General features: G+C 40.6%; 1 protein-coding gene across 4 annotated transcripts in view; it reads left to right on the top strand.

Annotated features, from left to right (window-relative positions):
- The window catches only part of CACNB1 (calcium voltage-gated channel auxiliary subunit beta 1), a 186,023-nt gene extending 178,560 nt beyond the window's left edge, over positions 1 to 7,463 (top strand). For all 4 annotated transcript variants that reach the window (XM_069751677.1, XM_069751674.1, XM_069751675.1 and 1 more), the window contains one exon: positions 1,910 to 7,463. In XM_069751677.1, coding sequence (XP_069607778.1) covers positions 1,910 to 2,329 — 420 coding nt within the window. In that variant the 3' untranslated portion in view covers positions 2,330 to 7,463. The remainder of the gene's footprint in view (positions 1 to 1,909) is intronic.
- Positions 7,464 to 17,080: the final 9,617 nt, after the last annotated feature.

A 17,080-nucleotide genomic window follows, 5' to 3' on the forward strand; every position in this document is an offset into this window, starting at 1 on the left:
AATGCGCTGATAAAATGAGATCAATGATAGATTCTATCTTGGTTATTCTTATTCTACAACCAGCAATGAGCATAGGAAAAAAGCCTTAAATGGTGCAACATTTTTAAGAAAACCCTATTGCAAAAAATTCTTTTCAGCCCAAAATGCATACATTTAAGAAAAAAAAAAGTCTTTAACTTTTGCTTGTTTTGTCTATTATTTGTACAAAGTATTACCCTTAGGGTATATTAACTTATTTTACCGATAGACTATGTACCGTAATTGATGTTGTATAACTAACTTCTTAAACTGATTTTCTAATATGCCCTTCTTGTTACAATTTGTAAGGGGTGTTCCATTGCTTTAACCCCTTTCTAACCTCGGACGGAATAGTACGTCAGAGGTCAGTACCCCTGCTTTGATGTGGGCTCCGGTCAAACTCTGACAGTGGCATTTAACAAGCGCTTCTGGCGACCCCCCCCCCCCCTCACATGAATGGGGGGGGGGGGCGATCAGTGTGTTGGCATAACAACCAGAGGTCTCCTGCAGACCTCTATGGTTGTTGATGCCAGATTGCTGTGAGCGCCACCCTGTGGTTGATGCTCATAGCAATGCTGTAATTTAGCTACATAGAGGCAATCTGAGCATCGTTCCTATGTAGCAGAGCCGATCAGGGTATGCCAGCTTCCAGCCTCCCATGGAGGCTATTGAAGCATTGCAAAAGTAAAAAAAATTTTTAAAAAATATCAAAAACATAAAAAAATATAAAAGTTTAAATCACCCCCCTTTCACCCAATTCAAAATAAAATAAATAAATAAATCAAACCTACGCATATTTGGTATCGCCGCGTTTAGAATCGCCCGATCTATCAATAAAAAAAGCATTAACCTGATCACTAAACAGCGACAGACAAAAAATCAAAACGCCAGAATTACATTTTTTTGGTTGCGGTGACACTGAATTAAAATGCAATAACAGGCGATCAAAAGAACATATCTACACCAGTATGGTATCATTAAAAACATCAGCTCAGCACGCAAAAAATAAGCCCTCACTCAACCCGAGATCACGAAAAATGAAGATGCTATGAGTCTTGGAAAATTGCACAATTTTGGGGGGTTTTTTTAGCAAAGTTTAGAATTTTTTTTCACCACTTAGATTAAAAATAACCTAGACATGTTTGGTGTCTATGAACTTGTAATGACCTGGAGACTCATAATGGCAGGATAGTTTTAGCATTTAGGGAACCTAGCAAAAAAGCCAAACAAAAAACAAGTGTGGGATTGCACTTTTTTTGCAATTTCACCGCACTTGGAATTTTTTCCCCGTTTTCTAGTACACGATATGGTAAAACCAATGGTGTAGTTCAAAAGTACCACTTGTCCTGCACAAAATGAGCCCTCACATGGCCATATTGATGGAAAAATAAAAACGTTACGGCTTCGGGAAGGAGGTGGAGCGAAAAACGAAAAAGTTCCGAGGGTTAAGGGGTTAATATTGATGACTTTTCTTTAGGCTGGGTCACCAATATCAGACAAGAGGGGGTCTAAAACCCAGCATTGATCAGCCGATTAAAGGTGCTACTGCACAAAATAAGAGGCACAGCGCCATACTTGTATAGTGGCAATGAGTGGTACTGCGAGCTTGTAGTACCATTCACGGCCACTACACAATGTACAGATCTGTGCGATATCTGCAGCATCAGATCAACTCATCGGATTTAATCAACTGATCGGTGTGGGTGCCAAGAATCCTACCAATTAATCGTAAAGTGAAGTTATCCGTATTAATGTCTGAGAACACCGCTATATAGTCTCACTGTTCCTAAAATAATGTATTACCCTTTTGCCTAACAAACCTGCTTTGTGTGTGCATGACAATAACCTATGTGTTTCTGTCTCTGCATGTCTTGTTTGTATTACTAACCAGGGTCCATATTTGGTTCACGGAGAGCTGAGATCAGAAGCAAATGACCGAACAGGTGTGTACGAGGATCAACTGCGGAGGGGTCAGACGGGCTCAAGAGTCCTTTCCCGAAACGACACATTGGAGTCTGAGACACAGGGAAGCCGGGACTCAGCATACACAGAGCCAGGAGACTCCTGCATGGACATAGAGACTGACCCATATGAGGATCCAGAGCCCAAAAGTCATGGTGGGGAACACGGGCGGCTTCAGCATCAGGGCTCCTGGGAAGAAATGGGCCCAGATCAAGAGAATATGCAGCAAAGGAGGAGTAGGGAGTCTCCAAGACCACAAGGAAAGGGAAGAGAGCAGTACTGGCATGAAGGTGAAGGCAGGAACAGGGTCCAGTTGGACAGCTGGGGGAGAGATGTATGTATTCGTTAATGGGGACTGCCTGGAACCAGACCTGGGATTAGACTGAGAGGGCATCAAGGACCTCTACGGTACGTCAGGTCTGTAGTGTGCAGCCTTCCTCCAAACAAACAGTGCTCCTTCCAGAACACCTTTAAGAACACACACATTTCTTACATTCCTCATATTTTCATCACCATCACTACAGGCCTCACAGCTCAGCAATGTAGAACCCCACAGTCTCCAAAGTCTCAGTCATTGGCACACATTGTTCGTTTCCTCCTCCTGGCATCTCAGGGCCCACACAGCAGCTGGTGCACATGGTACCTGCACCGGGATTAACACTGCCTTGGCCCTAATCCTTTCCTGGACCCAGCAGATTATGACCACTGCCCCTAGTCTGTGATAGGAAAAAGATGACACCATGTCCCATAGCTAGAGCCCATATTTCATTGTCAGTTTGTTGAATTACTTTACGTTGTGACAAAGAATGCCTGGATGGCATTTATGTATTATTCCCATAAATTAAAAAAGTATAATAACCTGGCCTACATAGTTTATTCAGACTCTAAAGTTTGCTCTTAATCCAAAATTCAAGACTTGAATTATGTGAATTTTTACTGATAAAATCTATAGGCACTTATTGCTTAGTGCCTTAAAGTCCTATCCTAACCAGTGAAGCAACCTTTTAACTATATCTGGCTCCTGTTATCTTTATTATTTCAGTTCACCAAAACCTAGAAAAATGTCTGATCTATATATGATTACCCGTGTACAGTAGACCTTACATAATCTAGGAGTAACTAAGCAGGAAACTGTCTGTTATATATGATTTACCATATATATGACCCAATAACATTACCGATACACTGCACTCACTGCCGCTTCCCAAATCACTCCTATACTTCTATAACTCTCACTCTCTCACCCCTGGCACCCACTGAAACACTGCCATCTCATGAACTGTACCAACACTGCCTTCTGACACCCTCACTGCACTTAACACTGCCTTCGTCCCCAGCCTTGCACTGGCAACCTTTTTAACCACTTCTTGGAAATACAGTATGGCTTCCTATTTCCCTCCCCTGCCTCTCATTGCACTGACTCCTCCACTCCCAGCTTCACAGAGAGAAGAATACGACTTCCACATCCTCAGATTGTTGGACTTGATGCTCCCAATCACGTCTTTGCCCCCCACTGGAATGTGCATTGAGGCCAATCCTAGCCTGACAACTGTGGGGGAGTCTGTAGGTTGGGAATTTCACACACCATGTGCCATAAATGTATTTTCTGCAGTGAAGAGAGCCTGAATGTATTAACCCCCTCAATGCCTAAAGGGGGCTACATCAACACTTTGCAATGGATCACTGGCCTAAAACTAATATGTTAACCCTTCTTTGCTCTCTTGTAAAACCGGGATGTAAAGCGTTAGCAAATGCCTGTATACATTGTGCCTGCATATAGTTATATCTTTGCCTGCCGTTTTGATTTGTCACGTCCCATATTTTTCGATTCTGAGACAGTCCCAGAAATCTGAATCTTCTTCCCTTTCTCCATCTCTATGCGATGCTTACCACCAGGTTAGTTCCCTAGAGTTCTGTATTGTCGGTGGTGTGTCCAGGAGGAGGCAGGTAACAGCTCAGCTTCCCGGACCTCATGATACGATGTTCATATACTACACCGACATCATAGTGGTGGAAACCATACAAATCACGATGGACAAATGTAGAGGGAACAAACAATATGTTACTAGTGCCAAAAGTAAAGATGTCTAAAGTAGTAAAGATGAAGTTGCATTATAGGGACCTCGTTGGTGACCCCTGTGTATGGGAGTATGTACACGTGATATGCCTGTGTTATGGATGGTGCCACACAGAACATAAAGTGACAAAACTGAAAGCAGAAAATTTCCCTGATTACAAGGCATCTTTTACTTTCCTCATAGCTGAGAGTGCAGCTGAACCTGTTTTACCTGGAATCAGCACTGAACTTGCTCCTGATGCCTCAGCTAAAAAACAGGGAGTTTTTTTCTATCTCTATGGTGCTTGTGTTCTCACCTCACCAGTCCCATGTGGAGTACTTGCTAGGTCTTAGAGGGCTTGTAATCATTGCTAACATTTTATGTGCTGTGCCCTGCTGTTCTCTGTGGTGAGAAGATAGGGATTATGGATGTCACCTGATGAGCCCTCATTTCCTTAAAGGGAGTTCTCAGTGCCGCAAAATTACAGTATGAAGTAAGCGCATCTGCATTTAGAGCAACTTGCCCAGAGAAGAAAAGCACCAAAATCCATGAGTTATATTTGAAAACAATGATCTTTGAATTAACATGCAAATTAGGTGCATTAGCTCCTCCTCCCACTCCATTGATTGACAGTGACGAAAGTGACGCCAAGACTGTCAATTAATACAGCAGGGTGAGAAGCTGAGGTCTCAAATTGACTGATGGATGGTGCTGAGCAGGGGCGGACATATCATTGATGCAATCTGTGTAGCCCCACAGGGGCGCAGAAGGTAAGGAGGACACTTCTACCTCTAAAGAAGGTGGAATTGTACATTTTGATGACTCATTAGGCTGCAAAGGGTCCGTGTACTGTTCTTGCACAGGGGTCCTCTTCTCTCTGTGACCACGATTGGTGCTGAGGACCACCCATAGGTGCGTAGAGCATCTAACTTCCATGTTAATTCAAAAATTGTTTTCTGGAAAAGTAGCTCTTGAACTTACACGTTTGCTTCTTTCAGAGCAAGCTTCCCTGCATTGAAAAGTGCTTACTTCATAATAGAATTTTAACCTGATAAACTCCCTTTTAATGCAAGACAATCTCATATCCACTGCAAAATAATTGACTGTTCCAAGTGTGAATGTGCGCAGACCCCCAGGTAAGGGGAAAATGATTAAATGGGTTGTTTCATCTTCAGTGATCATCATCACCAATGATGATGAGAATAACGGTTAATTCAAGTTCTACACAAACATGAACTTTCAATCTGAGGTCTCATTCAGACGTCTGGGATTTTTCTCATATGCAAAAAGGTGGACCATTGTTCATCAGTGTTTTGGATTCGAGCTTGGACATCTGAATGAAGCCTGAGGTGGAATTCCCCATCTCTGCCTATAAACAATTTACTGGTGACCAACAGTTTGTCTGGATGGCAAGCAGCCATCTGCTGTGTATGTAGATTTCATTTTCAATTTTCTCTTTCCTTTTTATGTTTGATAGTTGTGCAATTTCTGTTTCTTTATTGACACACTCATCATATGCACAATCATCTTTGAGAACTGGAAGAAAAGTTTCTTCTGTAGACAAGACTGCTTTATCTACAAGACACGACCTGTGGTGGAAAATGACCACCGATCGGCTAGCAATGGTCGATTAATAGGCTGTTTAGACAGGCCAACCATGATTCCAATGCAATTCATTTGTTCGTATGGGCTGCCATTGTTCTCGGCAGCACATGTCCTGTTTAGACAAGATGAGGTGCTGCTGAGAACGATGATTTTTAAGTAAGCTAAAAAATAATTTTACTTGCCAAATGGGCATTTTGCTAGTTTGTTTGCTGATTGTCATCCTGTTTACCTGTTTCTAGGAACGCTCATTCTTGGTAATAGTACAGCACCTTAAGGCCTGTGCTACATTGGGGTCACAGGGTCCTAACACATAATGGGGTAAATCCTATTGTCAGGTTCTCTTTAATATTTATCCATGAAAGTGTTACTTGGGGCAAAAAATCAGACCAAAATGAGTCCATCACCATCAATGTGCTAGTGATAGTTCTTAAGGTTCTTACATGAGCAATTGTAATGCATCTTAGGTGTAGCTGCTCCTCCGTATGTGAGCATTTTAAAAATTATGTCTTAAAATGGGTTGTCTTGTCAGACGCTGGTGGCAAAATACTGTGATTCTTGACAGTTACTCTGAATAAGAGGCAGCAGCACCAAGAAACAGTCATTCTACATTCTTTCCTCCTCACAGACAGCCCATGGCTATCATGAGTACAGTCAAACCCCTGAAAATTGGTGGCATATCCTGGTGATGCCAACGGTGTCTGTAGTTATACAACCCCTTGGCAATATATATATTCCAAACTTGTGTTATGTCATTTTGTGGCAAAGGACATCCATAGCACATCTGGTAAAGTGCATGTATGTATTTTTACCCACATCTAAGGAACCATTTGCTGCAACTGTTTCATTCCAGAAATTCTTGAACTAACGATCAACCAGACAAAGTGTTTTGGGAATCTCTACAGGAAGCTTCAGTAATATTTCCCTTTTGTTTCTAGTTGTTTTTAATTCCCACGAAAAATAATTGCTGTGCTTCCCCTAGTACCAGTTCAGCAGATTATACATAGCTGGTAAATTGCCCCAAGATTTCACATGTGCTTGTGCCTCACAGACATCAGACCATAACCATGATATTGAAAGATTCTTTTTTTTCGGCTACTGTAAATTCATTTGCGAATTTACTACTTAGTCCCGGCATAATTCCCACTAGGTAAAGCAGGAAGGCGACAATAATGGATAGGATGGACTCCCTCACCAGAACAAGCCTTCAGGACAGGCTAGTTCAGCTAGATTGGGTATCAAGGATTAGAGAGTACCCACTGTCACCCTTGTTGGTCTATTTAATTGGTGAAACTACACCAAGTGATTCTTTGACAACAGGTCTAATCTACATTAGTTTTTCCTAATAATAGTATATTGGAAAGAGGAATGCTTAGTGACTTTGAAATGTCTGTTTTAGTAGATACTTGCAATCTCAATGAAATAACACTGCTAGGTAATTTTGATCTTTGATCTCTACATTGAGATATTCCTCTGCTTTGCCTCCTGAAAATCTTTGAATAAACTGGCAACTGACTATTCCTCGACTCTACATAGTTTGACACTATCTGCGCTGGTTAGACTGGCAGAATGTGGAGGGACATAACCAATTCAAAAGGACAATGGTAATGTCCAGATGTCGATTTATTAATACACTCCCAAATAAAATAACTGAGTAACAACATATTGCCGAGCTTTAAGGAAAATGCCCCAAAATTGTTTTTTATTTACTAAGACAAACATGTAAGGAGAACTGTTCCTCGCATACCAGTCTGAAGTGTCAGTGAACATTACTATTAACATATTAGAAATGCCACCAAACTCTAATGTTTTCAGCCATAAAGTAAAAAAAAAGAAAAAGATCCTATAATCCCACCGCAAAACCAGACCCGACTGCCAGGTCACCTCATCTAACAGGATGTAATTTGGGTATTTGGACCAGCGGCCTGATAGGAATTTGTGGCCATGATCTGGGTTGCCAACTTTATTTTTCCTTGACAGATTGTCAAAAATCACATACTGACAACTTTTTTTTAAGGACACATTAGATGACCATAATAAATCATTACTATTATAAGTGATTCTTGTCTACAGAGCATAAATCCTATATGAAAACATCATCTGCATTCACTGTAAACTGTAAAAGGGTGATAAATACAGTAATAAAAGGGCCGCGCTTAGTAAACTGATATTTACCCTGGTTACCATTGTAAATGTAAAAAAAAAAAACACTACATACTTGCATTCCGGTGTCTGTCGCGTCCCCCAGCGTCAGCTTCCCTGCACTATGTCAGCGCTGGCCGGCCGTAAAGCAGAGCACAGCGGTGACGTCACCGCTCTGCTTTACGGCCGGCGCTTACACAGTGCAGGGAAGCTGATGCCGGAGGACGCGAGAGACACCGGAATGTAAGTATGTAGTGGGTTTTTTTTTTACATTTACAATGGTAACCAGGGTAAACATTGGGTTCCTAAGCGCGGCCCTGCGCCTAGTAACCCGATGTTTACCCTGGTTACCCGGGGACTTCGGCATCGTTGGTCGCTGGAGAGCTGTCTGTGTGACAGCTCTCCAGCGACCATATAACGACTAAACAGCGACGCTGCAGCGATCGGCATCGTTGTCTATATCGCTGCAGCGTCGCTTAATGTGACGGTACCTTAACAGAAAATAGTATTACCAATACTTACGGTACGTAGTGAGACATTACTAACTTCGTATAGTAGTTAAGACATTTATAACCATATTACAAAAGTGCTAATCATTTACTAAACACCCTGAGAAAAAGGTAAAGGCATGCCCCCAGATCAGCCAGATATTAATACTTACAAGGACATTGTAGCAGATCAGCTTTAACACAAAACAGTTTTTTTGCTATAAGATATATATATATAGATATATATACAGTGGGGCAAAAAAGTATTTAGTCAGTCAGCAATAGTGCAAGTTCCACCACTTAAAAAGATGAGAGGCATCTGTAATTTACATCATAGGTAGACCTCAACTATGGGAGACAAACTGAGAAAAAAAAATCCAGAAAATCACATTGTCTGCTTTTTTAACATTTTATTTGCATATTATGGTGGAAAATAAGTATTTGGTCAGAAACAAAATTTCATCTCAATACTTTGTAATATATCCTTTGTTGGCAATGACAGAGGTCAAACGTTTTCTGTAAGTCTTCACAAGGTTGCCACACACTGTTGTTGGTATGTTGGCCCATTCCTCCATGCAGATCTCCTCTAGAGCAGTGATGTTTTTGGCTTTTCGCTTGGCAAAATGGACTTTCAACTCCCTCCAAAGGTTTTCTATAGGGTTGAGATCTGGAGACTGGCTAGGCCACTCCAGGACCTTGAAATGCTTCTTACGAAGCCACTCCTTCGTTGCCCTGGCGGTGTGCTTTGGATCATTGTCATGTTGAAAGACCCAGCCACGTTTAATCTTCAATGCCCTTGCTGATGGAAGGAGGTTTGCACTCAAAATCTCACGATACATGGCCCCATTCATTCTTTCATGTACCCGGATCAGTCGTCCTGGCCCCTTTGCAGAGAAACAGCCCCAAAGCATGATGTTTCCACCACCATGCTTTACAGTAGGTATGGTGTTTGATGGATGCAACTCAGTATTCTTTTTCCTCCAAACACGACAAGTTGTGTTTCTACCAAACAGTTCCAGTTTGGTTTCATCAGACCATAGGACATTCTCCCAAAACTCCTCTGGATCATCCAAATGCTCCCTAGCAAACTTCAGACGGGCCCGGATATGTACTGGCTTAAGCAGTGGGACACGTCTGGCACTGCAGGATCTGAGTCCATGGTGGCGTAGTGTGTTACTTATGGTAGGCCTTGTTACATTGGTCCCAGCTCTCTGCAGTTCATTCACTAGGTCCCCCCGCGTGGTTCTGGGATATTTGCTCACCGTTCTTGTGATCATTCTGACCCCACGGGGTGGGATTTTGCGTGGAGCCCCAGATCGAGAGAGATTATCAGTGGTCTTGTATGTCTTCCATTTTCTAATTATTGCTCCCACTGTTGATTTCTTCACTCCCAAGCTGGTTGGCTATTGCAGATTCAGTCTTCCCAGCCTGGTGCAGGGCTACAATTTTGTTTCTGGTGTCCTTTGACAGCTCTTTGGTCTTCACCATAGTGGAGTTTGGAGTCAGACTGTTTGAGGGTATGCACAGGTGTCTTTTTATACTGATAACAAGTTTAAACAGGTGCCATTACTACAGGTAATGAGTGGAGGAAAGAGGAGACTCTTAAAGAAGAAGTTACAGGTCTGTGAGAGCCAGAAATCTTGATTGTTTGTTTCTGACCAAATACTTATTTTCCACCATAATATGCAAATAAAATGTTAAAAAAAACAGACAATGTGATTTTCTGGATTTTTTTTCTCAGTTTGTCTCCCATAGTTGAGGTCTACCTATGATGTAAATTACAGACGCCTCTCATCTTTTTAAGTGGTGGAACTTGCACTATTGCTGACTGACTAAATACTTTTTTGCCCCACTGTATATATATATATATATATATATATATATATATATATATATCTATCTATATATATATATATATATATATATATATATATATAGATATAGATATATATATATATATATATATATATATATATATATATATATATATGTATATATATATTTATAGCAAAAAACTGTTTTGTGTTAAAGCTGAGATCTGCTACAATGTCCTTGTAAGTATTAATATCTGGCTGATCTGGGGGCATGCCTTTACCCCCAGACATTACTAACTTCGTATAGTAGTTAAGACATTTATAACCATATTACAAAAGTGCTAATCATTTACTAAACACCCTGAGAAAAAGGTAAAGGCATGCCCCCAGACCAGATCAGCCAGATATTAATACTTACAAGGACATTGTAGCAGATCAGCTTTAACACAAAACAGTTTTTTTGCTATAAAATATATATATATATATAGATATATATATCTATCTATATATATATATATATATATTTATAGCAAAAAACTGTTTTGTGTTAAAGCTGATCTGCTACAATGTCCTTGTAAGTATTAATATAGTAAATGCTGCTGTTCCACTGAATCCGGCATTGTTATTATTTTGTTCTTGCCACTCTCCAGTCCTGAGATATGGCCTCCTTTTCCATGTATGTAAATCCAGGCATTTTAGCCATATGGGTGTGCTCAAGTTTTCTCCACGGGAATCTTCTTCATGACCATGCCCAGTTGGCAATAAAAAGACTAGGTTTGTAGGGAAAAGAAGACCATACCTCAGAAATGGAGAAGTGCAGGAATAAAAAATACTGATACCAGATTAAAAAAAAATTATATTTGTAGAAAGTGACAGTTCTTCTTTAAAGCCCGGCTGAGGATTCCCATCTCCAAGATCCTATCCCAATATGTAGTAGGTGTAGTAACAATAATATTAGTAAATATCTCCAATTAGAAATGTAGTATAGTTTTTCTAATTAGCTATGTCTCTATCCTCATGTGCGGGCAGTGCAGGACCTTAGGTATTCATGGTTAGGACCACTGATATAGTTGATAGTGGTTGTAACCATGGATACCTAAGATCCTGCAATGTCTGCACATGAGGAAAGAGACATAGTGAATCAGAGAAACTATACTACGGTACATTTCTATTTGAAAGTATTTGATAATATTATTATTACTACACCTACTCTATATTTGGATAGGATCCTGGAGATGGGTATACCCCTTTAAGGAAAATAAAAGGACTGCAGCAGGTTTTCATGGCTACATATATATGATTCTTAGGGACTGGCCTTCTGCCTTACATGTTCCCTTTTTATCCTCTTTTCTGGAACTATTTTGCATATAGGGAGAACTAGGCCACAAGTGTTGTACTACTGACAAGAGCCCCTTACATGTCTACAGGAAATATGGTCACTGTCATAGCACGTGAGATATCAGCAATGCCCCTAGATCGATAATCAATAGAAAAAAATGCAATTGACTTTACTTTTTAGATACATCCTTCTTGGAGACTAAACCAAGGATATGCTGTCTACGAGTCATTGCCTCATACATACTAGTCATGAAGTGCCTCTATAATATATATGGATAGTTTGTACTGAATTTCTCCATTGTCTGAAGCTGGTCATACATGGTTCAGTATTTTGCAGCATGTTTGGGGAGCTGGTGCTTGCTATTATGTGATCTTTCCCTTTTCTTACGTCTCACCTTGTAAGGCCAGCTTTACATATACAGCCTTTGGTCTTCCTTTTCAAGAAATCAGATCAGAATATTGGTAATATGATGATGCTTAGACAATGTGGTCACTGAAGGCCGGCCTGACTGCTGAGCTGCACACACGAGTGGCCACGTGGGACAGGGATTACACAGGTAGTTATTAGCTCGTATGGCACCGTCCACTACGCAAACCCTTTATTACATCATTTACTTACTACTTTGTGGTCTATTACACCACAGTGGATTATGACCTTTTTTTTATCTTTTTTTTCCCTTTTTCCTGTGCTCCAGATACAGATTTTCTTGCTGCATGTTTATATATGTATGTATATGTAAACTGTTTTACATTTTGACATGTTTTCTCAATGTTTTGATAAATACCAGTATGTCAAAGTAAAAGAACTGGGGCTATACCGCTGCCTCTTAGTGACGACATTCTGTCGCTTTTTACTCAATGTAATCCATAACTTGTTCTGGATAAAGGGGCTACTGAGGTGGAGTAGTCTTCCTTGCCACCGAGCATCCAGTGCCAAAATCCCACATGGACAGTGGCTTTTCATGTAAATACCACAAATGCCGTCAAGCAACCAAGCTGCCTACTGCATGACATGGGAGCAATGCGTCGCTAGGAGGAGCCACATGCACCACCAGTCTATAAACCCCGGGATTACTGCCGTTGGTTCCAATGTCTTAGGGATCGTGCTTGGGCTGAAGGGGTAAACTGGTCAATTGTGCACAGGCAGGCAAGTACGCAAGACTTACCCTTGCTGGGCTCCAACTTGTAAAGTGCTTTCTCTTTTAAATGTGATTGAAAATAAATTCATTTTGAAAGAGCTGAATGTTTCCATCTTTATTAAAGCCAATATAGGTCTGGTCTATCATCAGGACAACCAGTTCATCTTCTCAATCCCACGGTAGCTCTTCTGCATCATTTACAGGTCAATTTTGTATTCTAGGATATGTATGAAAAAAATTCAGTATAATCCCTGCTTGTTCTGTGCTTAGGAGTCCAGTGGATAGTCCTAATCAGTGATTGACAGCCATCTCTGTCCATAATGTAGTCCGCCTTCTGATGGTAAAGTATTTGTACCGTCTTGGACCAAGTCAGCCAATTAAGGGTATCAAAACATGATTGTAATGGTGCATCAGAAGCAGGATTTGTGGCAATGCAAGCAAGGGTCTTGTGTTCAGGACCCTCAACTATTAGCCAGTGTGGAGTGTTTCTCCCTCTGGAGGCTTTGGTCCAACTTCATATTACAGTTCATTTATTACAATAGCTACTGTGTAATGCTTCCTTTCTTCTGTATTTGCAGAGCAGTAAATTAAATAGGTACATGTTTCTCTTTCAAATACAAATTTATAATCACAGTCTATTGATATAATTAGAGAATATATCCCCTAAATATACGATATCTACACCTCCCCAAATAATTTAATTTAGGGAAAGAGGATCCATTTCACAAATAATAAAATGCAAATTGCCTCTCCTGAGAAAAAGAGGACTTAAACTCCATAGCGCCACCTGTTGGAAGTAGCGATCCTGCAAGTCACAATCAACCCTTTAACGAGTCGTGCAATATGACTTAGGATAAAAGCCAAATCAGTATCTCAATTCGCAGACACGGGGTTTCGGGCTGTTGGCCCTCGTCAGTGTGAAGCATGAGAACTGATTTGGCTAGGTGAGAGGCTCTGGACTGAGGTCTAAGGGGTAACGTTTCTCCTTATGGAGAGTGACATACCAACAAATAATAAATTAACTAATATTTATTTCAATAATTTAAAAGTGCAATAGTTTAAAAATTCAAACAGGAATAACATAAAGTGACAAATACAAGTCTATTCACTCATACTCCAGTTAAATCAATCCAAATGAATATAGGCTCATAATCATAACAATGCATGTATCAGGTATATTGAACACTATCAACAGTAGTCCATTTTTTATTATGAAACATAAATAAGGGACAACTAATAATCCCTATATAAAGTGCATGTGCCAAATAATTACAGGGCTTGGTGTGCCTAGTGTGCACGTTACTTTCACTTTCTGTCCCACTATTGAAGAGTTATCTCTCTGTCTCACTATAGTTTTAAAGGCATACTAAGCCCTGCAACTGTTTGGCACATGCATTTTACATGGGGACCATTAGTGATGCCTATACATTCTCTATATAATTAACAAAATGGGCTATTGGTTTGTGTCCTTATATGCTTGATACACAACTGTCAGGTTCTTTTGAGCTTACATCCACATGGATTGATTTGATTGAAATATGAATATGTACTGTAGATATTATCTTTGTAAGCAATCTCCTTCTTAATATAGGTCCAGGCTCCACACTAGAGCCCTGTAATTATTTGGCACATGCACTTTATATACATTGTACCTTATTTATGTTTTATAATAAAAAATGGACTGCTGTTGATAGTTTTCAATATACCTGATACATACATTGTTATGGTTATGAGCCTATATTCATTTAGATTGATTGAACTGGAGTATGAGTGAATAAACTTGTATTTGTCACTTTATTTTATTCCTGCTTGAATTTTTAAACTATTGTACTTTTGAATTATTGAAATAAATATTGGTTAATTTATTATTTGTGGAATGGATCCTCTTTCCCTAAATTATTTTGGGAGGTGAAGATATCTTTCAAATACAAGTCCAGCAATATCTTTACATGGGCAGTCTGTTCCTCTATTACTGAGAAATCAGATTGTTAATTGATACTCAAATCGGGCTGGAACGCTGCAGCAATTCATAGTCACACATACCTCGCTGAGATCATATAGCCAGTGCCTGATACATGCTGCCCGTAGATTGGGCAGCATTAATTAGCTGTCAGGTTAAATGCTTCAGTCCAGGTTTTTCCATTGATTACAGCTAAACAATGAGGGATCTATCATCTTATACATTGTGATAAGCTTTGTATCACTTCTGACAAGAACAGATTGTTAAAAGCGCACTACTCCTTTAATTTAAGACTGGTGCAGAGACACATGCCCAACATCTTTTACCTTTCCGTAGGCTATTGCTGTACTCGTAGTAGCATATAATGTAATGCCTACGACTATTTCATCTATGGTGTTTTGAAAAGGAAGTTGCTGTTTTGCTGCGGGTTCAAATTTCACTAAGATAACTACCACCCCTAATACTGAAGCCATCTCTGGATTGTTTGAGTCGCTCAGCCCTTCGGTGGATTATCTCACTGTTTATGGATCAGTTATTTGCTTCAGATTAGATTAAACATTATGACAACTAATTTGCAAATGATTTGGAAAGCCAGAAGTTAGAAAAAAAGTATGTAACCAGCAACAGATATACTAATGAAGCACATTTCCTGTTTTCACACTATGAGAAGTTAATGTCTAAAAAAGTACTACTTCAAAGTTTTTATCCTCTTGAAGCTCATCAAGAGAATGCCAAGAGTGTGCAAAGCAGTCATCAAAGCAAAAGGTGGCTACTTTGAAGAACCTAGAATATAAGACATCATTTCAGTTGTTTCACACTTTTTGTTAAGTATATAATTCCACATGTGTTAATTCATAGTTTTGATGCCTTCAGTGTGAATGTACAACTTTCATAGTCATGAAAATACAGAAAAACCTTTAAATGAGAAGGTGTGTCCAAACTTTTGGTCTGTACTGTATATCAGAAATCTCCCTATCTCCAGTATAAAAACTACATGATTAGGTGGATGGAAGTAAAGGTACCGTCACATTAAGCGACGCTGCAGCGATCTAGACAACGATCCCGATCGCTGCAGCGTCGCTGTGTGGTCGCTGGAGAGCTGTCACACAGACAGCTCTGTAGCGACCAACGATGCCGGTCCCCTGGTAACCAGGGTAAACATCGGGTTACTAAGCGCAGGGACGCGCTTAGTAACCCTAGGTGTACCCTGGTTACCAGCGTAAACGTAAAAAAAAAAAAACACTACATACTTACATTCCGGTGTCTGTCCTCCGGCGCTCTGCTTTCCTGCACTGTCAGCGCCGGCCAGCCGTAAAGCAGAGCGGTGACGTCACTGCTGTGCTTTACGGCTGGCCTGCGCTCACAGCCAGTGCAGGAAAGCTGACGCCGAGGGACAGACACCGGAATGTAAGTATGTAGTGTTTTTTTTTTTTTTACGTTTACGCTGGTAACCAGGGTAAACATCGGGTTACTAAGCGCGGCCCTGCGCTTAGTAACCCGATGTTTACCCTGGTTACCAGTGAAGACATCGCTGAATCGGCGTCACACACGCCGATTCAGCGATGTCTGCGGTAGTCCAGCAACGAAATAAAGTTCTGGCCTTTCTGCTCCGACCAACGATGGCACAGCAGGATCCAGATCGCTGCTGCCTGTCAAACTGAACGATATCGCTAGCCAGGACGCTGCAACGTCACGGATCGCTAGCGATATCGTTCAGTGTGACGGTACCTTAAGAGTAAGCTGCCCCAGAAACCTTTGGCAGCACTTATGGTTGTTGGAAAAACAGGGATGAATGAGCCAACCTCTATGACTTGTGCTATGTTGGAATTGGTCTGTTGAAATAACCATCAGTAGTTATAACAATGTCGGCAGATCGAGTGGAACCTGTTCAGAAACACTGACAGAAGACTTATGACCAACTGTAAACTGTAGGTACTCTTCTGGTGTTTTGGCACATATTTATATCCACAAATAGGATTTCCTGAATATATGAATGAATCTGTTTTGCATTGGGAGCAAATGACAATATAGCAAGGCAGACAGAGGAAGAGAATTTTTTGCAGCTCTCCTTTCAACCCAAGGACAACATGTGATCTGCTGACATCACTGCAGGAGTAAGGAAATGAATCTATATCAGGGAATTACTATTTAAAGGGAACTTGTCAGCTTGAAAATGATGTTCAATCTTCTAAAAGAAGCATGTGATAAATCAGGAGGGGCAGGGTAGACTGATATATCAGTATGCGGGAAAATATTTTACCTAATTTGTATTTGAATAATTGAAATTCCAGATCATTCTGCGCTTACATGTCAAAGGTTATTGGCAGCTGATTAGGGACTGCTAAGCAACATTAAATGGGTTGTCCTCTTTTAGAAAACTTTCTGCCGTGGGTTGCGAGAGTTATAAAAGACAAGTTGAGTACTACTTATCCTTCCCAGGTCCATCGCCAAGTCTCCACCCCACTGCCCCAGTCTCTGTTGTTTGACTGCAGCCAGTTATTGAGCTCAGTGGCTTGTACTGTGTGTTTTGACTGCAGCGGTGATGTCACGTCGATTGCCC

Source organism: Ranitomeya imitator, chromosome 2 (genome assembly GCF_032444005.1).
Source record: "Ranitomeya imitator isolate aRanImi1 chromosome 2, aRanImi1.pri, whole genome shotgun sequence".
Taxonomy (NCBI): Eukaryota; Metazoa; Chordata; class Amphibia; order Anura; family Dendrobatidae; genus Ranitomeya; species Ranitomeya imitator.